The sequence below is a fragment of the Odontesthes bonariensis genome, chromosome 14, assembly GCF_027942865.1.
Source record: "Odontesthes bonariensis isolate fOdoBon6 chromosome 14, fOdoBon6.hap1, whole genome shotgun sequence".
Lineage (NCBI taxonomy): Eukaryota > Metazoa > Chordata > Actinopteri > Atheriniformes > Atherinopsidae > Odontesthes > Odontesthes bonariensis.
In genome coordinates this window covers 9,388,536-9,414,163 of record NC_134519.1, presented here as the reverse complement: position 1 = coordinate 9,414,163, position 25,628 = coordinate 9,388,536, and the positions used below count along the sequence as shown (strand labels likewise).

The 25,628-nt window shown below is 44.7% G+C and overlaps 1 protein-coding gene across 2 annotated transcripts in view; it reads left to right on the top strand.

Moving 5' to 3' along the window:
* Window positions 1–25,628, top strand: part of LOC142398671 (contactin-associated protein-like 4) — a 181,028-nt gene that overhangs the window by 118,250 nt on the left and 37,150 nt on the right. For both annotated transcript variants that reach the window (XM_075482766.1, XM_075482767.1), the window contains exons 11-16: window positions 3,569–3,675; window positions 5,434–5,553; window positions 10,992–11,192; window positions 20,246–20,408; window positions 24,720–24,847; window positions 25,412–25,582. In XM_075482766.1, coding sequence (XP_075338881.1) covers window positions 3,569–3,675; window positions 5,434–5,553; window positions 10,992–11,192; window positions 20,246–20,408; window positions 24,720–24,847; window positions 25,412–25,582 — 890 coding nt within the window. The remainder of the gene's footprint in view (window positions 1–3,568; window positions 3,676–5,433; window positions 5,554–10,991; window positions 11,193–20,245; window positions 20,409–24,719; window positions 24,848–25,411; window positions 25,583–25,628) is intronic.

The following is a 25,628-nucleotide window of genomic DNA, read 5'->3' as shown; positions in this document are numbered from 1 at the left end:
TAAACACAGCTCGCCATAATAAAACGTTGTCACTCTCTGGTTGGCTTTAGAAAATAGGTTATGTCTAGTTAGGATGAGAAAGCAAAACTACTTGGGCTGTGCCACATAAAAATCTTATTACAGCATGACTTTACAGTCATGGGCGCCATTTATACCCTTCACTGCAGTTACTCCCACGACCACTAGAGGTCGCATATTCTTTTGAGCGTGATTATTGATCGTATCTGTCAGTGGGGTTACAGTATGGGATGAGAGTAATTCGATTATAGCTGTAGTTGGGTTATGCTCCTTATTTGAGCAAGGGTAAGAATCCTTGGATATGTGGCGGTGAATGAATCGGATCAGAGGCACAAAGCATGTCATAGGTGGCGCTGTACCCATCCATCCATCCAACCATCCATCATCTTCCGCTTCTCCGGGGATCGGGTCGCGGGGGCAGCAGCTTGAGCAGAGAGACCCAGACGTCCCTGTCCCCGGCCACTTCCTCCAGCTCTTCTGGGGGGACTCCGAGGCGTTCCCAGGCCAGCCGAGAAACATAGTCTCTCGAATGTGTCCTGGGTCTTCCCCGGGGCCTCCTCCCAGTGAGACGGGCCCGGATCTCGTTCTTTGGGTCGCTACCCACAGCTCGTGACCATAGGTGAGGGTAGGAACATAGATTGACCGGTAAATCGAGAGCCTCGCCTTCTTGCTCAGCTCCTTCTTCACCACGACGGGCCGGTGCAGAGCCCGCATCACTGCAGACGCCGCACCGATCCGCCTGTCAATCTCCTGCTCCATTCGTCCCTCACTCGTGAACAAGACCCCGAGACACTTGAACTCCTCCACCTGGGGAAGGATCTCATTCCCGACCCGGAGAGGGCATTCCACCCTTTGCGCTGTACCCATTCCAACTGTTGCTAATAGAGCCACTTCCTGTTGACCTCTTCACCACCAACAACAACAACAAACTCAGGCATTGGAGAAAGATGGCGAACGCAGAGCAAGATGAAGCTATGTCCCTCTACATTTGGTCTGTGATGAGCTGCTTGTTGCACAAACGCGATGCCCAACGGAGCATTCTCCATCGCGTTGTTTGTTTCTTTCTGACGGCGACAGCAACAGTAATATCGTCTCCTTTGACTTCCGCGTCACGACCCCGGGAAAAAATCTGGAGCATGCGCAGAACGCAAAGTCTGATTCACCACGTGCTTCAGCGTCTACAAGCAGGTTTAATTTGACTTTCAACCCAGTTATCTCGGGGTCTTAATCAGACTACAAGTAATCCGATCCGATCCAATTTCTTGTCAGATTAAGATGTCTACATGCACCTGATAACTCAGTCTAATTGTAATTTAGCCAATAATCCGATCCTTTCAGTGCCATGTGACCCCACTGTGTGTGCGTAAATAAACACTGGACGATAAGTTCTGAGGAGGAAGACTGTCTTGGTTTCGACCACACAATTAACTTAAATTCAATAAAAAAGTCTGAAAATCAAAACATGTCAGAACCGCTTCGCTACATGTAATCAGTACATACACAACGGACACATTTAGAGCTGTGACACTGGTAATGGCCATCTGTTAAACTGCTGTATCACCAGTTAACTCGACTAAATGTAGTTTAAGTGAAGTTCTTTGTTTATCAATAGAAAGTTTTTGCTGTAGCTGTAAATACTTTAATACAGACGCTAATTTAAGCAAGTTTCTTCAACTAAAAAGCTGAAAAGCACCTGAATAGTAAGAACCTTGTTCTTTGTCATGATTTCTGTCTCTGGCGTTGGAAGCTTGTCAGACTGATTGAAAAAAACGACTGATTGTTAGCAGCTTTAAAGCATCTCTAAAGAAGTTTGTGAACCTAAAAACTATATGAACTTTTGTTTTGCACATTCCTGAAATTAGCCGAGAGCTACCCTAAGGGGCTGAGGGCGGTTTGACATTTTTAGGGGCTTTTGATGGCGTCTTTGTGGCGTCTTCAACATGACAACAGATTCAGGCGTCTGGCTGTACATGTGCAGGGCTCAGGGGTTTGTTTCTATGACGATAGCGTTACATCCCACATTCCACAGAGCCAAAGAGCAGTAAGGTTTCTGCTGTGTACATATTTCCTTTTCAGTCACAAACTTTCCTTCTAATACCTGACATTTCATCATCATTATTTATGTTAAGTAGCTCACAATATTCAGAGGTGCACTTGCACACAGGAATATGACACATTGGTGAAAAATGTGAGAGCCTAATGTAGAAAATCAGGTTCTGCTGAATGTGAATGCATTATTTAACACACATTGGCTTCTTCTGAACTCAGACAATAGCTTCTGATGCCCTTAAATATGTAAACAATACACAGAGAAAGATAAACACGTCATTTCCCTTCTCAAATATCACAGTTTACTGATGTTTATTTTCTAAAATACTAAATATCATATGTCTGTCTCTTCCAGTTCCCTCCATCTCCTCCACCCACACAGGACCGATGGTTACAGCAGCATGATATCTATCTATAAATAACACAGAGCTTCAGTCTCCTGGGAGCTAAATTCATTGAAGGAGTGTCATCAAACAGTCCGAAAGTGAAAGGATAATCTCTGTTGAGTGGAAAACTTTTTCTCTTATAAGGAGTGAAAGAAAACCGTGAAGCACGAAATGACCTTTCTGAGAACTTAGAAGTGTTTCGAATTAAATTTCTTTCCAATCAAACCATAATAACTTGTTTTTTTTTCTTAAACCAAGTTAACCTGTAGATGTCAAAAATCCAGATTTGAATCAAAGATATTCTTTTTGAGGTCCTTTTGCCCAACTTTATAACCACCAGAATATTATTGGTCTTCCTCGTGCCACCAAAACAGCTCTGACACGACATCCTCGGAAGGCAATTTTATTTGTAGAGTACAATTCGTACATAAGGCAATTCAAAGTGCTTTACAGCTACATAAAATCACAAGAAAGCAAATAAAGTCATTCCAAAAAAACAGAAAAAAATAATCATTAATTAATTAATTTAAAAGTGAACAAAGTCATCTGTAAACACTGCCAAGTTGAACTGTCTTCTCAGCGTAGTATTTCCAGTCTAAAATATCACTTAAAGGCAAAACACACAACTGATAGCAGCAAGTCATTCAAGGAAACAGACAGTGGAGCGAGGCTTCTACATAAAAACTACAGAAAGATGCTGATGTTAAAAGTGTGTTTGCACAACAAATGTTATGGCACTTTCATTCATATGGCAGCACATTTAAAATAAAACTAAATGCTAATGATAAAAAATTTTATTCATGAGTTTGCGCCACAATAAAGAAGCAAACATTAAAATGCTCTGGTTTCCTTTCTTGGAATGAGTCATTAGTCATGTAAATACTTTAATTCGCATGTTAACCATTTATAAGTTAACCATATTTTTAAGTTTCAAAACAAAACAAAAGGTCTGTTTACATATCGTCCAACAACCGCAAGAGTATCGGTTGAAATCTGAGAGTTTTAATACGCAGTTGAATGTTTCTTCCCTTAGATATTGTGGACATAAAGGAGGCGTTTGGTGTCCCGTTGCATTTCCAGAGCTTCACCCTGTGCTCCGTCTCTCCGTGTTTCAGGTGTTCTCCCAGTCACTGCGAGCACGGCGGCGTCTGCAGTCAGTCCTGGACCGGCTTCCACTGTAACTGCTCCGACAGCGGCTACAGCGGCGCCACCTGCCACAGCTGTGAGTCACATGACGGCACATCATCGCCGGGTCACACGACAGGGCAAAGATGGACAGACGGGGAGTGACAAGAGGGCTTTAATGGGATTTTAAAAAGACAATTTGGTCCTAAATGCTTTTCTCTGTGACTTGCCAACAAGCAAAGTCAAGTGTTTCTCAATTTACATTTTGTTTTTTCTGACAGGACATCAGATTTTGAACAAACCATTAGCTCGGTATGCAGTGTTACATCCATCACAGGGTGCAGATTTCACTTATTTTCCTTATTATAGTTGTTTTATGGATTACAGAAGTTGCAGATGCTTCAGTTTAAGCCCTCAGATTTGATTCAGCTCACTGAGAGTTGGAGCTCAGTGAAAGAAAGGATTCATTTACATCCTGCTGCAGATCAGGATTACTTTTGGTAAAACTGGAAAATAGGAAGTTAATTTGGGCAGAGGATGCACTCTCTGAGGGATGTTTGCCAAATCGCAACAAAAGTAATTAAAATACTTGAAATAAGGCACAAAAAATAAGAAGAAAAACCCAACAATTCCCTTTGAGCTGGTGGTTGAGTTCAGCCCAGGGGAGCTTTACACCCAAAAACAGAAACAGTATGAGGACCTGAAGCAGGAGCCACTGCTAGAAGTGATAAATATGACTTTAATTTCAGAGTCTTATGCTTTAAAGTAAGATAATATGGAAGTTTTTTCTGTGCCATCAGAGTTTGGATACGAATTTCTAATATTGAATTTTTACAGCATCACAAATCAGACTTTGAATTTGAAAAACCAACAGTGTAAAAAAAAAGTCTATTTCTAAAAACAAAAATCTGTGGAAAAAAATTCAACTTCAAAAAATTCAGTGGAAAAAGAACCAGACTCAACATCCGGGTAGACAGGGAGAAGCAATCGATCCCCGTCTCAATTCATCCAACGGCAGCCAATCAAGTTACGCTCCATTGGACAGATCAGCTCAATAGATATTAGTAATATCTATTACTCAATTTTACTAACACAAATGGCAAATAAAGTAAACTCACCGAAGCACCATCACTCGCGTTGGTGGACATGGCTGATCTGTCCACACAGATCTGTGCACAGAAAAACTTCCACAAGATAAGATCAGAAACCTGATTAAACCCCTGCTCGGATCAGAGCTGTGAGTCAGGATCTGTTGCTCATCTGTAGATAAAATCAGTGTCGGACTTTTAAAAACTGTTGGCTTCTTTCCAACCTCTGTGATCAGCCTGATCAATAACTACATATTGTAGGAATTTAACATGCCAGGGAGCTAACAGTTGATATCTGCACTTCGTTTCTCTCTGAAGCAGGTGATCAGACATGTTGGTGTGAGGGCGATGAGCCGGCGGTTAATGAGATGTTAGAAGAATAAGTAAAAGCGTGACGGTGAGGTTGGATTTACTGGTCTAAAACGGGTATTTTTTCAGCCGTGGAGCATAAATTATAAACAGGTGAGCAGAGTGTGGGAACCTTCACGTATAAATCTGATCAAAGGGGAGACGGAGATGAAGGCAGGAAGACTTATGGAGGCAGATAAAGTTTTCCCATCAGTCATTACTGTCACCTCCGGTGTGAGGAAGCTGTTGTTTGTGGACGCCGCTGCAGAAGTGATGCCTCAGATTATTTTCTCCACTGTGACAGATTGATTCAGTGCTGTTACATACACATGAAGCTGCACAGATGATCCTCCACAGTCTGTGGTCTTCATCCCCCTCACAGCTCCTGTCTGACGCTGATCTCATTGTTTTCCTCCCAGCTGTGTACGAACAGTCCTGTGAAGCGTACAAACACAGCGGCGACACGTCGGGGTATTTTTATATCGACGCTGACGGCAGCGGACCGATCAGGCCGCAGCTGGTCCTCTGCAACATGACAGGTGACGCATGCAAACTTCGGTTCTCCTTCTCTTCCCCCCCATCATCACTCAGTGTTTTACACGATTCACATTTACATCATTTTAATGGATGTTCCACTTTATCATTCCCCTTCATTTTCAACCTCTAACCCGCTCCTTATGTGGCTTCACATTACTTGTACAACCCCTTGAACATGATTTTAGCTGACACGCTTCCTTTTTTTTATCCCTCTACTTCATATATTCTGTTTGTTTCAGTCTTTTTCACAGCTTAAAATTCATATTTGGATACTTTACTCTGGATGAGTGATCATTGATCTTTGTTGAAAAGACCTGCCTTGTCACGTCCATGGGGTTTTTGCCATGTTTTTAGTTCCTGTTTAGTTGTTAGTTTTACCTTGTTTTAGTTTTCTCTCATGCCTTAGTTTTCTAGTCCAGGTCCGGTATTTAGTTTAGCCATGTTTTCCCCAAAGTTTCTGTTGCTTTGCCATCACCTTCATTCACTTCACCTGTTTTTCCCCTTAGATGCACTTACTCACCAATCACTCAGTCAGTATTCAGTTTACAGGTTTCCTCATTGGCTGTGTTCGAAACCGCCGACTACTCCTACTAACTTTAACTTTTTTTAAGTTCCCGGATGCATACTAGATTCGCCGAAATGTTGGGTATGCATCATGAGGTTACTACTCATACTCAAACTACCCAAGATGCAACGTAACTTGACGTCGCCGATTGTCATTTCCTGTCAAAACGGCAGTTTCAAGCTAGCTACAACGAGGGTAGTCTCACTTCCTGTTTTCAAAACAAAAGCACCAATTGTATCATAATGGCTTTCCCTATGATAAAAGGCAACGGGTATTTTATTTTGGGAAAATAACCGGAAGTGCGTTGCTCACTGCGGCTAGCTTTAATAGCGCCGAATTCGTGGGAACAAAATTGTAAATAGCCGGTATTTAGTCAGGTTTTCAACACGTTGGGGATCTAAACAACTACTTTCTCGCCTGAAAATGTTTCAAATGTTGCTAAAGTTTACAGAGTTTAGAGCTTAAAGCTGCAGTCAGCAACTTTTTTTTAGTCATATTAGCTTGAACTGTCATAGGATTCTGGAAGTAGAATATTAAATAGTCTGTTTAGGAAAAATAACAAAATCTGTAGCTCCCTCTGAAGCCTGTAATCATGCTTGCAAAAACCGAGCGCTTTTAACCAATCAAGTTAGGGTGGAGGAATCCTACCTGTCAATCACAGCTTGTGCACACGCTGCTGAGCGTGAGTCTGCCCCAGCTTGTGTGCGCTCACACTGGTGTGAACTCACGTGCACAACCTCGTCCACAGAGGGGGAGGGGTTTGGGGGGCGATTCGGAGCTTGTTAGAGGTTGGGGGAGGGACCTGAAAGTTGTATCAGTTCGAATTTTCCGACTTTAGACTCGTAATTTTGAAAACCTGCCGACTGCAGCTTTAAGTGAAATCAGCTTCAGGCCGGCTGATTTCGGCTCGGGCAGGAGCGAAATGCATTGTGGGTAAACGCTCTGTATACTGTCTGATCGATGAGTATGTAGTTTGCAAGTATGTAGTAGGCGGTTTTGAACACAGCCTCAGTCAATATTTAGTTTCAAGGTTTCCTCATTGTGTTTGCCAGATCCTACCCGTCAATATCCTTCATGTCAAATCAAGTGCTTTGTTTTTTCTCAGCCATGGTAATGTTTTGTTTTCTCACAGTTTAGTTATTGTAATCCGGCTCAGCCGCGCTTTGTGTTGTTTTTTTTTTTTTTTGAATAATAAATCAAGTTTGCTTTTTGAAGTCCGCATCCGTGTCCTTTTACGCCTCACACCACCCAAACCTGACATGCCTTAAGTTAAACATACACCCACCGACCACTTTATTAGGAACACCTGTTCAGTTGCTCGTTAACACAAACAGCTAATCAGCCAATCGCATGGCTGCAGATCAGTGCACGTAGAGGTGGTCGAGACAACCTGCTGAAGTTCAACCCGAGATCCAGGACGGGGATTTAAGGGACTTTGAACGTGACATTGGTTGTTGGTGCCAGACGGGCTGCTCTGAGTGTGTCAGAAACATCTGATCTGCTGGGATTTTGCTCGTTGATGTGAGAGGTCAGAGGAGAATGGGCAGACTGGTTCCAGATGACAGGAAGGCAACAGTAACTCCAATAAGCGCTCGTTCCAACCAAAGAACACAGAAAACCATCTCTGAACGCACAACAGGTGGAAACTTGAAGAAGATGGGCTGCAGCAGCAGGAGACCACACCGGGGGCCGCTCCTGTCAGCTGACAACAGGAAACTGAGGCTCACCAGAACTGGGCAAGAGAAGATTGGAAAAACGTTGCCTGGTCTGACGAGTCTGGATTTCAGCTGGGACATTCAGATGGTCGGGTCAGAATTTAAACAACATGAAAGCAAGGATCCATCCTGCCTTCAGGCTAGTGGTGGTGCTGGTGCAATGGTGATGGGGGGTATTTTCTTGGCACACTTTGGGCCCCTGAATACCAACTGAGCATCATTTAAATGCTGCAGCATATCCATCCCTTTCTGACCCATCTTCTGATGGCTTCTTCCAGCAGGATAATGCACCATGTCACAAAGCTCATATCAAACAAACTCAAACTGGTTTCTAGAACATCATAATGAGTTCAGCTGGCCTCCACAGTCACCAGATCTCAGTCCAACAGAGCACCTTTGGGATGTGGTGGAACGGGAGATTCTCATCATTGATGTGCAGCCGACACATCTGCAGCAACTGGGTGATGCATGTCAATAAGGACCAAAACCTCTGAGGAATGTTTCCAACACCTTGTTGAAAGTATGAAAGAATTAAGGCGGTTCTGAAGGCAAAAGGGGGTCCAACCTTTTACTAGCAAGGTGTACCTAATAAAGTGGCCGGTGAGTGTATATCAGACACAACTTTAAAGTCTTTAAAGGCTACTTAGCTAGTTAGACTCCTTACTTGACACTAAAACAAAAACATAACTAGTTACTGTCGGTGTTTGTTGGCCTGAGGAGTAAAGCAACCAAAAAGTAGCGTAACTAGCTAATGTAGCTGAGGAAGCTACACATATTGTAGCCCTGACTCTTTTCGTCCTCTAACCAGTCCACCATAAACCCGACACCCGGTGGCGTGTTGCATCTGGAGCTGGGATGTTTGCTGTCGATATTTTGGGGGGTAGTTTGCAGGTTGGTGCCTCTGGAGAACAGGCTTGTTCTGGTGCATCCTGCAGACTCTCAGTCAAACTCAGATCTGGGGACTTTAGAGTCTGAGACGGTTTTTGCAAAACAATATGCTTTAATGTCCCCTCTGGGAAATCTGTCTTGGACTCAAATTCTGTGCACGTAGATGCCTTCAAAGTTTACAGCAAAAAAGATAATACGGCACATTGTTCCCAGCGTCCACAGAGTCATGCATAGCCATTACAAATACAATATGCTGCACAATCCCTTCAGCCTCACACTGAGCTGTTTAAAAGTTTGATAGAGCGAGGAACAGAGAAGTTTTTAAAACTTTTAACTTTATAAAGGAAAAACTCAATCATCTACCAGAGGGCAAAAGCCCATATTGTGCAATAACTCTGCTGAGATTTTAAAGCTGCAGTCTGCAACTCTTTTTCAAGCATAATGCCTGGAACTGTCCGGGGATTCTGAAAGTAGTACATTAAATACCCCAATACAAAAAAAAAAAGAGTTCTCTAGGTCCCCTATATGTCCCGCTAGGTCCCTCCAAAGCCAGCAGGTTTGTTTACAAAATTGCAGACCGGACCGGTAAAAGGTAACCAATCAGGTTACGAGCTGGGCTCTGTTGCCTGTCAATCACCGATTGTGCACGCGCGATACAAGGTAGGCTCGTCCCCACGCTTATTTATCTGGACTATTGAACTTCATTACGGGCTAGTCTACTTACTGTGTCTTCCATGATCGCAAATGACAGGTGAGTTGATGAATGAGGAGTCGTGTAGGCGCATCTGGCGTGCACGTCTACGTGCACGAGTTCTCATGTGTTTTGATGGGGCGGGACAGGAAGTTGAATAACTTTTTATTTTTCGGTTAAAAAATAAGCATTTCTTGCATTTTGCGACTACGGAGGTCACCGTTTTCAACTTCAAGCGTTCTGATAGATCATGTAAACTCTTAAAATGCCAAAAAGTAGGACTTTACGTATGACAACAACAAATCTTGCAGACTGCAGCTTTAAGGTGTTGGACTGAGTTAACTCTGCTGAGTGTTTAAAGGTAGGGTAGGAGATCCTGGATTTTGAGTCCAGCGAAGCTGCATTTTGAAAAAACACAGGTCAAAAGTCCCAACCCTTTTCTTCACTTTCCCCCCCAAGGCACGCCTCTAGAGTACATGAACGCGCAGGAGCACGAAGGTGCACGAGCGCTGTTCTGACAGCAAGCATTGATTGGTTTGGCTAACGTTTGCTAACTTTTTCTCATGGCGGATTCACAGGTATGAAAATACCTTTCAACATCACAATGAACCGTTTAATAATGCTAGGTGCTAGCCAAGCTGGCTCTAGTTTAGCTTCCTGCCAAGCTTCTGGACGAATTCGTTCACAAAGAAGGGTACGCGCACAGGGGGAAGGAGGGGGAGGGAGGGAGGGGCAGATTGCAGTTTGATAGACACATCAGAATCAGAATCCAATCATCGTTAACGGTCCGTTCAGTACGATTGGATAGTGTTGTTCCTGGATTGTTTGTTCTAGAGGCCACTAAAACTTTTAATTTTTGTGTCAAAACTTTTAATTAATTGGTTGCAATGGGGGTGTGAAGAGTATTTCAAGCAATATGTAAAAAATGATCCAGAAAAAGAACCCCTACCCCACCTTTAAGGTGTTGGACTGAGTTAACTCTGCTGTTAAAGTAGGGCTCCTTTTGGGAGAAACAGTATTAGACAATTTTATCTTTCATTCCTTCTTACTACAGGCTTCTCAGCTAAGACGATGCTCATCTTGAATTATGAGATATAGGATTTGTTCCACAAATTGGACCAACAGCTGAGGTTTTAAGGTGTTGGACTTAAGAGCCATTTAGCAATTGCCCGTATGGGTTCAAACCCTGACTCTTGGTCCTAATTTATATACTTTACATGAGACAAGTATTCAGCTGACAGAAACCGGAGTCAATCCTTTGATATTATGATGATTTTTGTGGTATGTTTTCTCCAGTAAAGTTGCTTCATATTCATCAGCTTCTACATTTTATTTGTTTCATGACAGCACAAACATCCTACAGATTAATCAACAATGAGACTCAACTTGCAGTTCACGTTTAAAACGCATCTATAGCTGTTTTAGTTCGGTTTTCACTCCTTTTCTTTGTTTGCTTATGTTGTCGCTTCATGTCGGCCGTGCATCGTTAATTTTGGAGTGATCCTGCACATATTGTCAGACAAAGGTTGTTATGCTTGTGATGACTCATCAATATCATCTGGATCAATTTATCGCCACCAGAGGAGAACACGTGGATGGTGATCCAGCACAACAACACGGAGCTGACCAGAGTGCGACCCTCTCCGGGTGTGAAGCAGCATTCAGTTTACTTTCACTACACATCAGAAGAGGAGCAGCTGCTGGCCGCCATCGACCAATCGGAGCACTGCCAACAGGAACTGTCCTACCACTGCAGGAAGTCCCGCCTCCTCAACACTCAAGGTAACAAATCTGACTTGACAAAACGTGCTGGTTACACATGATGTCTAAAATCCGCCTCACCATGTCACATTCCTCGCATCAGTGGTCAGAAAAGGGGCAGCATTGCTCCTGCTGCATTCAGTGGCACCTGGGAAATCAGAGTTTCTCATCTATAAACAATGGCTGTGTTCGAAACCGCATACTTCTCCTATTACTCATACTAACTTTAACTTTTTTTAAGTTCCCGGATGCATACTAGATTCGCCGAAATGTTGGGTATGCATCATGAGGTTACTACTCATACTCAAATTACCCAAGATGCAACGTAACTTGACGTCGCCGATCGTCATTTCCTGTCAAAACGGCAGTTTCAAACTAGCTACAACGAGGGTAGGTTCACTTCCTGTTTTCAAAACAAAAGCACCAATTGTATCGTAATGGCTTTCCCTATGATAAAAGGCAACAGGTATTTTATTTTGTGAAAATAACCGGAAGTGCGTTGCTCACTGCGGCTAGCTTTAGTAGCGCCGAATTCGTGGGAACAAAATTGTAAATAGCAGGTATTTTGACAGGTTTTCAACACGTTGGGGATCTAAACGACTACTTTCTCGCCTGAAAATGTTTCAAATGTTGCTGAAGTTTACAGAGTTTACAGCTTAAGCGAAAACCAGCTTCAGGCCGGCTGATTTCGGCTCAGGCAGGAGCGAAATGCATTGTGGGTAAACGCTCTGCATATTGTCTTATCGATCAGAATGCAAGTATGTAGTGTGCGGTTTCGAACACAGCCAATATAAGAAGGGCAAGCGTTCTCAAGCCTGCATTTTATGTATTTACCTAAAGAGCCAGCTTTTGACCTTCTGCACCCTTCTGAGTTTCTGTGACTTCACCGAGTGGCAGCGACCTTTGTGAGAGCACAAAACCTCATCATGTTTGATACGTTTCTATCCAAAAAACCTTTGTGTTGATGAAGATTTTCAGTCATCCAGGTCTCACCTCTCATCCGAACTGAAGAAGCCTTTCAGATAAGAGGTGAAACGTCTTCAAGATCCAAGAAGTGGATCGTGTAGTTACCTTTATTCAAGCTCTTATGAAAAGAACCTTCGTCTTGTACTTCTAGCAGCTTGTTTAAAACAGAAAAAAGCTTTAAAATCAATAGTCGCTGTACAAAAGAAGTAATGCCCTTGAGAATCACATCTTTATCCTTTAGATTTCCTATGTTTTGCTCTCCAGGAGTCAATGGTTCTCAATTAAAGCAATAAAAGTATAAAAGTGTTGCTCCTGCACGAATTTCTGCAAAATCAACCATTTGTTAAAATGTGTCTTCACCTGAAATCAGCACCGGTTTATACTAAATCAGACAAATGCACCCAAACCTACAGGATACGTACGGTATATTTTCTTTCAATTCTGGTGTTAACTTAAACGTTGCTGAGCTGGAACGACCGGAAACATTAGACAAAGCTCTGGAGCGGTGAGAAGAATCCTCACTTTTCCTTTTAAAAGCAAAGGATTCAAACCCACAAAGCTTCAGCCTGAAGTCTGCTCAGCATCGACTCTCTTTTATTTCTCTTTTGTTGTGAGAACATTTCTCTCCAATTTTTACAAATCTCTTAACAATACTTGGATCAGATTCCTACATCCTTCTAACTGAAACTCTAAAAATATAAAAATGCTTTTGAGTTTGTTCTCTTCTGGTGCCAAACTTGTATTCCAGTCTTGTGTTTTGGGATCATATTCCTGTGATTCTCAGGGAGATCTCACCATTCAAACACCTTCTCCGATCCCAATCCCTTTCATCTATTAATCTCATCTCGGGGGGGGGGGGGAGATCGCTGGAGTCTTTTATTTTCATCCGTTTTCCTTCAAGTCGCCTCGAGTGTGGGCTCAAATAAGAAATGAAAGCGTTAAATGTTGAAAACAAAATTGTAATCCCTTTGATCACTGTGCCGCATTCAATCTGCTTTAGCAGCATTGAACTGAAAAACGTAGGCTGTCTGCAGCCTGAACAGAAGGAAAACAGAAGCGTCACATTTAGCCCTAAAGGGCCACAATTACAGACGTCAAGAAAGCGTGTAAGCTTGTGTTTTAGCTTTTTAATTCCTTTTAAAGAGGCACGTCCATCAGGGCTCTGCAGGCGCCAGCAAATTAGCAAAGAAAATATTAATCTAATTATATCCGGGACAAGTTGTGGCTGCACGGTGGTGTGGTGGTTAGCATCGTCGCCTCACAGTGAGAGGGTTCCAGGTTCAAGCCCGGGGCCTTTCTGTGTGGAGTCCGGTGTACAGCTTCCTCCCACCATCCAAAAACATGCATGTCAGGTTAGTTGGTGACTCTAAAATGTCCCTAGGAGAGGGTGTGTGTGATTGTTAGTTTCTGTGTGGCCCTGTGATGGACTGCCCAGCCAGCATGTCCATGTGGGGCCCATGAGGTTTAAATTTGCGGTGCAGATAAGGGTCCCAGGTGGGTTTGTCTGCTGTTTCCACTGTGGCCTCACCTGTGTTTGCCCAAGTTGCTGTGTGGCTTTGGTTGGTCTTTGTATTTAGTGAATGTGAACATTCTTTTACTTTGTATGATGTGTTTTATCTGTATTGCCTTTGGAATAATTTAAAGGTTAGGGTAACCCTAACCCTTCAAGTTGCACTTTGAAACCAATATGGGCAAACACAGGTGGGGCCACCGTGGAAACTGCGGACAAACCCACCTGGGACCCTTATCTGCTGCCCAAATTTAAACCTCATGGGCCCCACATGGACATGCTGGCTGGGTGGCGACCTGTCCAGGGTGTACCCTGCCTCTGGCCTGATGACCGCTGGGATAGGCTCCAGCCCCCCCGCGACCCGACAGTTGGAGTAGCGGGTATAGTGTCAGGGTTCGGGTTGGCAGGACACGGATGCTCCAAAGGTGTAAAGCAAAAACTGGGTTTATTCACAAAACAGGGTTTAACAAAAGGCGCGGCTGAGCCGGATGAAAAAACTAGGGCTGGGCAACGATTAAAATGTTTAATCTAATTAATCACATGATTTCTCTGACTAATCACGATTAATCACATTTGTACGCAAAATCCAAAAATTAATTCAAAAGTAGTGTATAGCTTTTAGCATTTAGTTTTATTTTAAATGTGCTGCCATATGAATGAAAGTGCCATAACATTTGTTGTGCAAACACACTTTTAACATCAGCATCTTTCTGTAGTTTTTATGTAGAAGCCTCGCTCCACTGTCTGTTTCCTTGAATGACTTGCTGCTATCAGTTGTGTGTTTTGCCTTTAAGTGATATTTTAGACTGGAACTACTACGCTGAGAAGACAATTCAACTTGGCAGTGTTTACAGATGACTTTGGTTCTGTCGACTCCGCCGTCTGGAAGAACTTTAAAATGAAAATGGCCGAGTAAAAGTTCCGTACCCTTCTCCGTGTTTGGTGGATCCGCCGATTACTTTCTTTTCCGGTTCCACAGCAGACAGCAACAGACTTTTACAAAATAAAAGCCTGTGAGCAACAGACTTTTACAATAATAAAATAAATAATAGAATCTGGATTAATGCGCGATAAAATTTATCGGCGTTAAATAATCAATGCGATAATAACGAGTTAACTCGCCCAGCCCTAGAAAAAACAAATTACTAGACATGGCATGAACAGTGGCGTGGGGGGTGAAAAACAGAAAGTATTTCACAAAATGAAAGGGGAAACCTGGAAACTAAATACTGAACTGGGAGTGATTGACAAATGAGTGCAGGTGACATGAGTGAAACTAATGAACTGAACATGGGAAGTGAGGGAAAAACAATGGAAAAACTAAACATGAACTCAAAAACCAAGACATGAAACTGTCATGCCATGGACTTGAGTTTTATTTTAGGTTAAGTTTTGATGTTCGTATCATGTCCAGGCTTTGCTTTTCAGTTTTGTCATTGTTTTTCCCCCTCACTCAGGTCATTAGTTCACTCACTTCACCTGTGTTTTTTCCCTCAGCTGCACTCACTCCCCAATCACCCTCACTCCCTATTTAGTTTCCTGCCTCACCTTTCAGTTTTGCCGGATCTTTGTTGATGTCACTGTTACTGTTGTTGGTGATGTTGATGTTAGTTGTGATGCCACGTTTCCACGCCACATTTTCGTCAAAGTTAAGTATTTATTATCCATGCCATGTTAAGTGTTTTGTTTTTCCACGTATTTATTAAGTCAAGTATTTTGAATCCGGCTTTGCCGCGCCTTTTGTTTTGTACTTTGTTTTTTGTTAATAAATCACCCTTTTCTTTGTAAGTCCGCATCCGTGTCCTCCCCTTCTACACCACACGTGACAGAAAGATCCGGCCTGAAATGGACGCGGCGGACTACACAACCTTCTGGGAGCTGGCTGGGGACTTCTGTTGCCTCTCATCGAGCTGCACCTCCTGGGAGAAACTGAACTCTGCCAATGAACTAATTGACTTTTTTGTACGAAAGCAGGTTCTCAGGCACATGTCAGGAGTGACGCACATCTGGGCAGAGGTGAGGGGTGTACAGCGCGCTGCTATGCTGGATATCTTTGGCATGGAGCCACAGAAGGTAGCCGCGCTGTACACACCCTCCCTCACCACTCCAGCATCCCAGGCCCCAGCCCCAGCGGTCCCAGAGCTGGCCCCGGCCCCAGCGGTCCCAGAGCTGGCCCCGGCCCCAGCGGTCCCAGAGCTGGCCCCGGCCCCAGCGGTCCCAGAGCTGGCCCCGGCCCCAGCGGTCCCAGAGCTGGCCCCGGCCCCAGCCGTCCCAGAGCTGGCCCCGGCCCCAGCCGTCCCAGAGCTGGCCCCGGCCCCAGCCGTCCCCGAGGCTTTAGAGCCTGACCACGACCACGAGGCTTTAGAGCCTGACCACGACCAAGAGGCCACAGGGCCTGACCACGAGGCTTTAGAGCCTGACCACGAGGCTTTAGAGCCTGACCACGACCAAGAGGCCTTAGGGCCTGACCATGACCAAGAGGCCACAGGGCCTGACCACGAGGCCACAGGGCCTGACCACGAGGCCACAGGGCCTGACCACGAGGCCACAGGGCCTGACCACGAGGCTTTAGAGCCTGACCACGAGGCTTTAGAGCCTGACCACGACCAAGAGGCCTTAGGGCCTGACCACGACCAAGAGGCCTTAGGGCCTGACCATGACCAAGAGGCCATAAGGCCTGACCAAGAGGCCACAGGGCCTGACCACGAGGCCACAGGGCCTGACCAAGAGGCCACAGGGCCTAACCATAAGGCGGCAGAGCCCGACATGGACTCACTAGTTCGAGCCCCTCCCTCCCACCCCCAGACTTTGGGGATGTCTGGGATCCATCCCTTAAAGGGGGGGCTCCCCCCCCGTCGGAGGTCCGTCCGACCGGGGGACGGTCTTCGCCTCCTGCTGCCACGCCACGGGATGTCTGGCCGCCCGCCAGACCACCACCTCCTGCTGCCACGCCACGGGATGTCTGGCCGCCCGCCAGACCACCACCTCCTGCTGCCACGCCACGGGATGTCTGGCCGCCCGCCAGACCACCGCTTCCTGCTGCCACGCCACGGGATGTCTGGCCGCCCGCCAGACCACCGCCTCCTGCTGCCACGCCACGGGATGTCTGGCCGCCCGCCAGACCACCGCTTCCTGCTGCCACGCCACGGGATGTCTGGCCGCCCGCCAGACCACCGCTTCCTGCTGCCACGCCACGGGATGTCTGGCCGCCCGCCAGACCACCGCTTCCTGCTGCCACGCCACGGGATGTCTGGCCGCCCGCCAGACCACCGCTTCCTGCTGCCACGCCACGGGATGTCTGGCCGCCCGCCAGACCACCGCTTCCTGCTGCCACGCCACGGGGGGTCCGGGCGTCCGCCGGATCACCGCCTGCTGCCACGCCGACGGAAGTCTGGGCGTCCGCCAGACCACCGCCGTCTCCTGCTACGCCGTCTGCGGTCTGGGCGTCCGCCAGACCACCGCCTGTTCCGGCTACGCCGTCTGCGGTCTGGGCGTCCGCCAGACCACCGCCTGTTCCGGCTACGCCGTCTGCGGTCTGGGCGTCCGCCAGACCACCGCCTGTTCCGGCTACGCCGTCTGCGGTCTGGGCGTCCGCCAGACCACCGCCTGTTCCGGCTACGCCGTCTGCGGTCTGGGCGTCCGCCAGACCACCGCCTGTTCCGGCTACGCCGTCTGCGGTCTGGGCGTCCGCCAGACCACCGCCTGTTCCGGCTACGCCGTCTGCGGTCTGGGCGTCCGCCAGACCACCGCCTGTTCCGGCTACGCCGTCTGCGGTCTGGGCGTCCGCCAGACCACCGCCTGTTCCGGCTACGCCGTCTGCGGTCTGGGCGTCCGCCAGACCACTGCCTCCTGCTGCCCGAAGCCGGTACCACGCCCGGTTATGGTTCCCCGTATGACCGGCTTCGAGCCCCTCCCTCCCACCCTCAGACTTTTTAGGGGCGTCTGGGATCCGCCCCTTGAGGGGGGGGCTCTGTCATGCCATGGACTTGAGTTTTATTTTAGGTTAAGTTTTGATGTTCGTATCATGTCCAGGCTTTGCTTTTCAGTTTTGTCATTGTTTTTCCCCCTCACTCAGGTCATTAGTTCACTCACTTCACCTGTGTTTTTTCCCTCAGCTGCACTCACTCCCCAATCACCCTCACTCCCTATTTAGTTTCCTGCCTCACCTTTCAGTTTTGCCGGATCTTTGTTGATGTCACTGTTACTGTTGTTGGTGATGTTGATGTTAGTTGTGATGCCACGTTTCCACGCCACATTTTCGTCAAAGTTAAGTATTTATTATCCATGCCATGTTAAGTGTTTTGTTTTTCCACGTATTTATTAAGTCAAGTATTTTGAATCCGGCTTTGCCGCGCCTTTTGTTTTGTACTTTGTTTTTTGTTAATAAATCACCCTTTTCTTTGTAAGTCCGCATCCGTGTCCTCCCCTTCTACACCAAAACTTGACAGAAACAACCTAAAACATGATAAACCATAAAACTAAAAACAATGTGGAAAACCCTATGGACGTGACATATAGAAAATGGATGGAACGATGGAAGTTGGGGTTGTTTGTGCCAAGAAATGTCAGAAGATATCTAAAGTGTTTCACAGGTTAAGTAGAACGAGAATCGTTTAACGTCAGCATGCATCCCGTTAATGAGTGTTGGGCCGACATCATCCTCGCCTTTGATAACCAGATTTTAGTTTGGTCGCCAGTTTTCTGACACAAATCAACGCCTCTCCTCAGAGTTTCGTGTCTCCTGTGGAGCTGCAAAGAGAACATGAGAGATATTTGCGGACGTGAAGCGAGATTTCGGCGCGTCGGCTAATAAAACGATGGCTGAAAACTGTGACAGTGATAGAAAAGGAAGAATGGGTGTAGAAATAGAAATTCCATTATAAACTCCCCGCCGCTCGCTGGGAAAGCAAAAGAAAAGCTGACTCAGCGGAGACGTTTCAAATCACCCTCCTGCCATCCTGCACGCTCTCAGAATGTGAAATGCACTTTTCTGTTTAAGCCGTCATCGTCTGCTGTGTGAAGACGATATATTCAGCGTCGGGGGTTTGGAGCTGGCAAACATCCGTCTGCTTCAAATTCCGCCTTTTTTATTTTTGTGGGAGGCGGAGAGGTGGGGAGTCTTTTCAAACCACAGTCGGCTATTTTCTCACAGCCCAGTTTTATCCACATCAGAGCACACTGGCTGTTGTGCCATACGTTCTGTATCCCTGCACACATCTTGCTTCATTGTGGAGGAGGGAGAAAAGGCTTAAACTCTCAAGCTTTTCCTTTCTTTTTGGATTATTCATATGTTTGAATAAATAAATAATGACTGTATTTGGTTGGTTTGACTGTTCTAAAAAAGAAAAGTTTTGACTGCTCAGATGCAAAAACAGCCCGGCTGTAGTTGAGCTTTGGCCTGTCACAGTTATTACATGATTAGTGTTATTTTCTCTAATTATAGGTACAGATATTCAATTTCTATTGCTATTTTCATGTTGTTTTCCACCATTTTTGGAGCTTTTCATCGCACATAAATGGAGAATTAGTGCGACCAACGAACCACCTGAAGACCTGTAACCTGTCATATCAGACAGCAGAAACATCTGTCACCATTAACAAAGGTTTAGTTGCATAGCGATAAGCTGCAGAACGCCCAGATGTTTCGTTAGCTCAATGACTGGGAGGTGGCGACGTGTGGAAACAACTGTTAACAGGAGAGATGCTGCAGCAGCAGACCCTGACTTAGATTTTTTTATGTTTCTAATCCAATAAATGTCCCTTTTTCATAAGCTGAAGGAGTATAAAAAAGGAGTTTTATACTCTTAATAGTGTCAAAAAAGAACAAATAATATCATCAAATTGCTAGAAATCATTATTGATAATAGGAAGTAATTATAAAAAAGTAGGGCTGGGCGAGTTAACTCGTTATTATCGCCTTAACTTGTTAATTATTTAACACCGATAAATATTTTATCGTGGATTAACGCAGGTTTTATTATTGTAAAAGTCTGAATGCATCTCATTCACACAGTTACAGCAAACACCACGAAGCATGGAGTAGTAACATAAAGATAAACTAGCAGGTAGCATCACCGCTACAGGTGCTCCTCGGTCTCTGTGTGAAGCTCACGGAGCTAACCGGCGCTACTTCCTGTTTTACTTGTTTTCCACATAAAAGCACGTTTTTCAAAATAAATTTAAAAAAAAACTCCTGCATTTACAGCCAAGTTGAATTGTCGTCTCAGCGTAGTAGTTTCAGTCTAAAATATCACTTAAAGGCAAAACACACAACTGATAGCAGCAAGTCATTCAAGGAAACAGACAGTGGAGCGAGGCTTCTACATAAAAACTACAGAAAGATGCTGATGTTAAAAGTGTGTTTGCACAACAAATGTTATGGCACTTTCATTCATATGGCAGCACATTTAAAATAAAACTAAATGCTAAAAGCTATACACTACTTTTGAATTCATTTTTGGATTTTGCGTACAAATGCAATTAATCGTGATTAATCAGGGAAATCATGTGATTGATTAGATTAAAAATTTTAATCGTTGCCCAGATCTAAAAATATCTTTAAATTGCTAGAAATCATTAGTGTTGGTGTGTGTTTCAGAGGGCTCTCCGTTCAGCTGGTGGCTCGGTGGTCCCGGTCCCGGTCGTGTCCAGACTTACTGGGGAGGAGCTTATCCCGGCAGCCAGCAGTGCGCCTGCGGCCTGGAGGGCGACTGCGTGGACCCGCAGCTCTACTGCAACTGTGACGCCGACCGAATGGAGTGGTACTGACCATCGTGAACATGTTAATGACTGAAAAGTGGTCTTAGCGACCAAATGTACCTCTAATTTTAGGCCCAAGGGACCGAAAGTTTACTTCAAACAGCAGCTTTTTAAAAAAAAATAATTAAAAAAATTTTTTTTTTATTGATGTGAATACAAGAGTAACAGAGGCCCTTACATATAGCGGTGTACAATGGTGTGGTCATTAAACATGTTTGTATACACCCTTAGATTTAGATCATGTTTTTATATTTTAAGAACAAACGATTGCAGGAAAAAAAATAGACTAAAAGACTATTCAATGAAAAAGGATTTATGACATGTTTAAGATGATTAAACAGTCCACATAAACATAACAGATAAATGACATAAATAATAGAAAAAGAAATAAAAGGGGAGTTTATATTGTTGCAAAAAAGTCCATAGATGGTTGCCATTTACTGTAAAATTTGCTTAAGTTTCTCCTATTTGAATATTCAATTATCTCTACTTTCAAAAATGACATAGTCTCTTTGATCCATTGTGTGCTGGAAGGAGCTGTTCTGGATTTCCAATTCAGAAGGAGGTGGCGTTTAACAATTACAGAGGTAAAAGCTATTACTTCCTATTCTTTAGCGGAGTATAGGGTATAGTCTTCTGGAAGACCAAAATGCCAGTGTGTGGTGAAGTGTGAATAGTCCTTGAGAGTACCTTGGACATGGTGTTGATGTAAAGCAGTGGGAGCAGTAAATTTAAACTGTTTCCTAAATTGAAACCAAATCTTGAGTGTGGCAATAACCGCAGGGTTGAAGGTAAGGCCAGAGGGGTTAGCGGACAGCAGTCTTTTCTGTCCTCTGGAACAACAACCTCAACCACGGCAGCCCACGCTGCCCATCACGACCCCCTGCTGACAAGTTTGAATGAAAACCGAAACAAATCTCCTGTCGAACCTTTTTAAAATCCAAAGATAGGACGCTGAGGTCCAGGTATTTAGCATAGATCCTGGTCCTGTCCCAGTCTCTGGGGAAAGCTCCTGCAGAGAGCTTCAACAACGAAACAAAACTTTCTGAAACACAAAAGAAGGTAAAGAGAAGAGCCACTTCATGCCGTCCTAACTGTCCACTAACTAGTGTCACATCTGATATAGAAACATCAGCACCAGAACAACTGATTTACAAAATGATCCGCAATTTAGCTGAAAAAGGGCCACAGTTTTTATTCTACAGGCACCGTTTTTCATAATGAAAACATAGGAAAACGTTTGTGCTATGAGCCTCCAAATTTACTTACATGGCACAACTCGACAACTGTGAGATTCAAAGTGCTTTACATGCAACATAAAAGCATGAAAACAGACTGAGAGGTGCAGCACAGAGAAAGTTATTCATCAAAGTCCTTTAATTCCGTTAAATCTGTTCAATTAAAGCAGAGCTAAGCAGGAAAGTCTTTAGGTTTGATTTAAAAGAAGCGAGAGGTGACGCAGACCTGCAGTCTGGGAGCAAACCTGTTCCTGACGTCCTGAGATGTCTTCATTTGGTTCAGAAAACTGTGGCCCTAAACCCTTTTAAGCTCTATAAGGACATATTAAGTCCTTTCTTTGGCAATAATCTGAGGTCTTAAGGCGCATTAAGGTGCCATTCTCGCTTTTTGCTCGGCGATGGACAGTTTTGAGGTTGGCTGAGGCGGTGAGGAAGTACGAAAATCTATCGAACGCACCTTCTAAGGCTTGTAAAGACACGCAAATGGTTACTTATTGGGGGAAAGATGTAGCCTGAACATTGTGATGGTCCCACAGGCGGATTCCCATAATGCTTAGCGTGGCGTGTGCTGCAGTGGGAGGGTCCTGTGAGGACTTCCCACGAGCTTTGCAGTCGAGGTATAAAATCTTCCTTTTGTTCTTGTTCTTCCCACCTCAAGAAGACAAGCGAGCGTCTCTGTTCCGGCAGAGGGTGGACGGGCTTTTATTGAGACGTATGAGGCCGGCTTTGGTCTGAGCACCTGCTGGTTTAAGCTCAGCGGCCTTCCTCTTGGCCCTGTTTCAACACCGGTCTCTTCAGAGGGGCGGAGAAGTGAGCAAAATCAGGACGGCTCATCGAATTAGGAACTTTCAAACAAAAAATACACAAAAAAAAGGCCAGAATTGTGTTTTTTGGGGAGCTTTTCGCTTGACTTCAGACATCCAAATGTATGCTCTCAGCTTTATAAGCCAACTCTTTGATGGACGGGGAGTCGGTGTGGAGACCTCAGGACTGGAGTGATATGATCCACTTTTCTGGTATTAGTGAGGACTCCAGTATCAGAGCAGAAAATACCCCCTGACAGCAGTCGAAACGGTCTTCAGGCAATAGCAGGTTGACTTCATGTGGCTTTTAAAGTTCAGGCGGGACTCTGTAACATCCAGATTTCTGGCTTGAGACTGAAGTTAAGCTCAGATTTCTAACCTTGTCTCCAAAGATTTTGACCTCTGTTTTGTCTTGGTTTCACCAAAGAGTTGTTTACTTATTCGAGCCACTTAAAAAAAACGTTTGTGAGGGATTCTGATTCCCAAACAATATGTTATTGTAGATTTATGTGTGTTCTGCATAGCTGTTTTAGTGTAAGTGTGGTTAGTTTAAAACCCGTACGTGCACACTTCATACACCCAGAGACGCCAACGTCACACAGCTGCAGAACGAGGTCATCAGGAGTTACAGCTGCGGTTTGAGACAAAACATCAGTCGGATAGAAGGACTTAACGTCACCATAGCGACCACACCTAGCCAATCAGAGGTGTCCCCACCCCCTGTTTTTCTCAAGAAACTGTTAGTTTTAAGTGGGGCTGGGCGAGTTAACTCGTTGTTGTCCCGTTAACTCGTTAATTATTTAACGCCGATAAATATTTTATCGCGTATTAAATTATGTTTTTATTTTATTTAATTTTTTATTTAAAAAAACAAACATTTTGGGGGGCTTTTGTGCCTTTTAATGGATAAGAAAGTTCAGAGAGATAGGAAGCAGGGAGGGCAAAGAGAGGGGGAACAACGTGCAGCACAGGGCCGTCAGATGCGGGACTCAAACCAGACTTTTATTATTGTAAAAGTCTGTTGCTCACAGGCTTTTATTTTGTAAAAGTCTGTTGCTGTCTGCTGCGGAACAGGAAAAGAAAGTAATCGGCGGATCCACCAAACATGGAGAAGGATACGGAACTTTTACTCGGCCGTTTTCATTTTAGAGTTCTTCCAGACGGCGGAGTCGACAGAACCAAAGTCATCTGTAAACACTGCCAAGTTGAATTGTCTTCTCAGCGTAGTAGTTCCAGTCTAAAATATCACTTAAAGGCAAAACACACAACTGATAGCAGCAAGTCATTCAAGGAAACAGACAGTGGAGCGAGGCTTCTCCATAAAAACTACAGAAAGATGCTGATGTTAAAAGTGTGTTTGCACAACAAATGTTATGGCACTTTCATTCATATGGCAGCACATTTAAAATAAAGCTAAATGCTAAAAGCTATACACTACTTTTGAATTCATTTTGGGATTTTGCGTACAAATGTGATTAATCGTGATTAATCAGGGAAATCATGTGATTAATTAGATTAAACATTTTAATCGTTGCCCAGCCCTAGTTTTAAGTTAAATTCATTAATTTTATCATAATCAGAACTAAGTTTATTTGGGACAGATGAGCGCATTATTTCTTTAGCTTTGATGTAAAACTATCTGACTCCTATAAGAACGTGCTCGTGTTGGAAAATAACACCTTGACCACTCGTGATGCTGCGTCAGATCCAGCTGTCCCCATCACTCCTAAGTGACTTCTTCCTTCCATCACCTCCTCACCTGACAGGAAGATTGACGCGCAGATTATCCGAACATGGGTGTAAATGGACCGAGCCGCCTGCTCAGCTGTCTGTCTGGAGCTCTTTTGGAAAAATTGTCACACGAAGTGTCAGAGATGGAGTGTCGAGTGTCGGGGCGGATATGATACGATCCGACTGACTATTAAAACGTCTTCTCCTAAAGTCGCCCCTTTCCTGAGCCAAAATCTTGTTCCAGTCTTGGTTTTAATGAGCAGGGAAATACGCCGATGAGCTTTTATTCCTTGAAAAAATCTTTATCCTTTTGTTATCATCTGTTCTACACTTCACCTCATGTCTCCTTTCTCCTTCACTTACTCAGCTCCTCTGATTTTGTCTCCCTCCTTTTTCACTTCTTCCCACTGTTCTCCACGTCCTCCTGCCACTTACGTTTTGTTTTTTCGGCCCCTCCTCTAATTTCTTCTTCTTCTTCTTCCTCTTCTTCTTCTACTCCCCCTTCCTCACCCGTCGCCTCCTCCTCTTCCTCGTCTCACAGGACTGAAGACTCGGGCCTCCTCACGCGTAAAGAAAGCCTCCCGGTCAGGTCTCTCAATCTGGGTGACGTCCAGAGGCCGGGTTCAGAAGCCGCCTACAGGGTGGGGCCGCTCCGTTGCCACGGGGACAGTAAGTCGATCTACGGTTGCTATGGTTACAGTTGATGGAAAGAGGACACGGATCCTCTTTGCGTCACATTAAAAAAGGTTTAAATGACCAACAGTGTGTTTAATATTCGACTTTAAGTGGCGCTAAGAGCTGAATGAGTTCCTCTGGAGGAACGGGAACAGGACGCTGCTTCTCCTGAGTTTAAATAGAGCCCTAATTCATTTCAATTATCTGCCCCTTACCTGTAGATGGATAAATAAAGTGTGGCAGTGATTAACTGAGCAAAACCACATAAGAGAAATCACAACTTCCTCAGTTAAACAGGTCGGCTCTCTGTCCCTTCACTGCCCATTTTTAAAACCTGTCTTACAACCAACATTTTTATTCCCTGGCTTTTAACCCAGCATGAGACTCTGTTTCTGTTATTGTTTTTACATTGTTCTTATGTTTTATGCCTTATATTTCGTGTTGTTACTCATGTGCAGCACTTTGTTTCAGCCATGGCTGTTTTAAAGGGCTTTACAAATAAAGTTGAGTTGAGTCTGTTTTAGTTCCATGACGGCGAGTTTTTATCGTGTTTTGCAGAGAACTTCTGGAACGCGGCGTTTTTCGACAAGGAGACGTCGTACCTCCACTTCCCCACCTTCCACGGAGAGCTGAGCGCGGACATCTCCTTCCTTTTCAAGACCACCGCCTCCTCTGGGGTCTTCCTGGAAAACCTGGGCATCAAAGACTTCATCCGGATCGAACTGAGCTGTGAGTGCTGACGGAGCTGGAGGGTGGAGGTTTAATGCAGATTAGG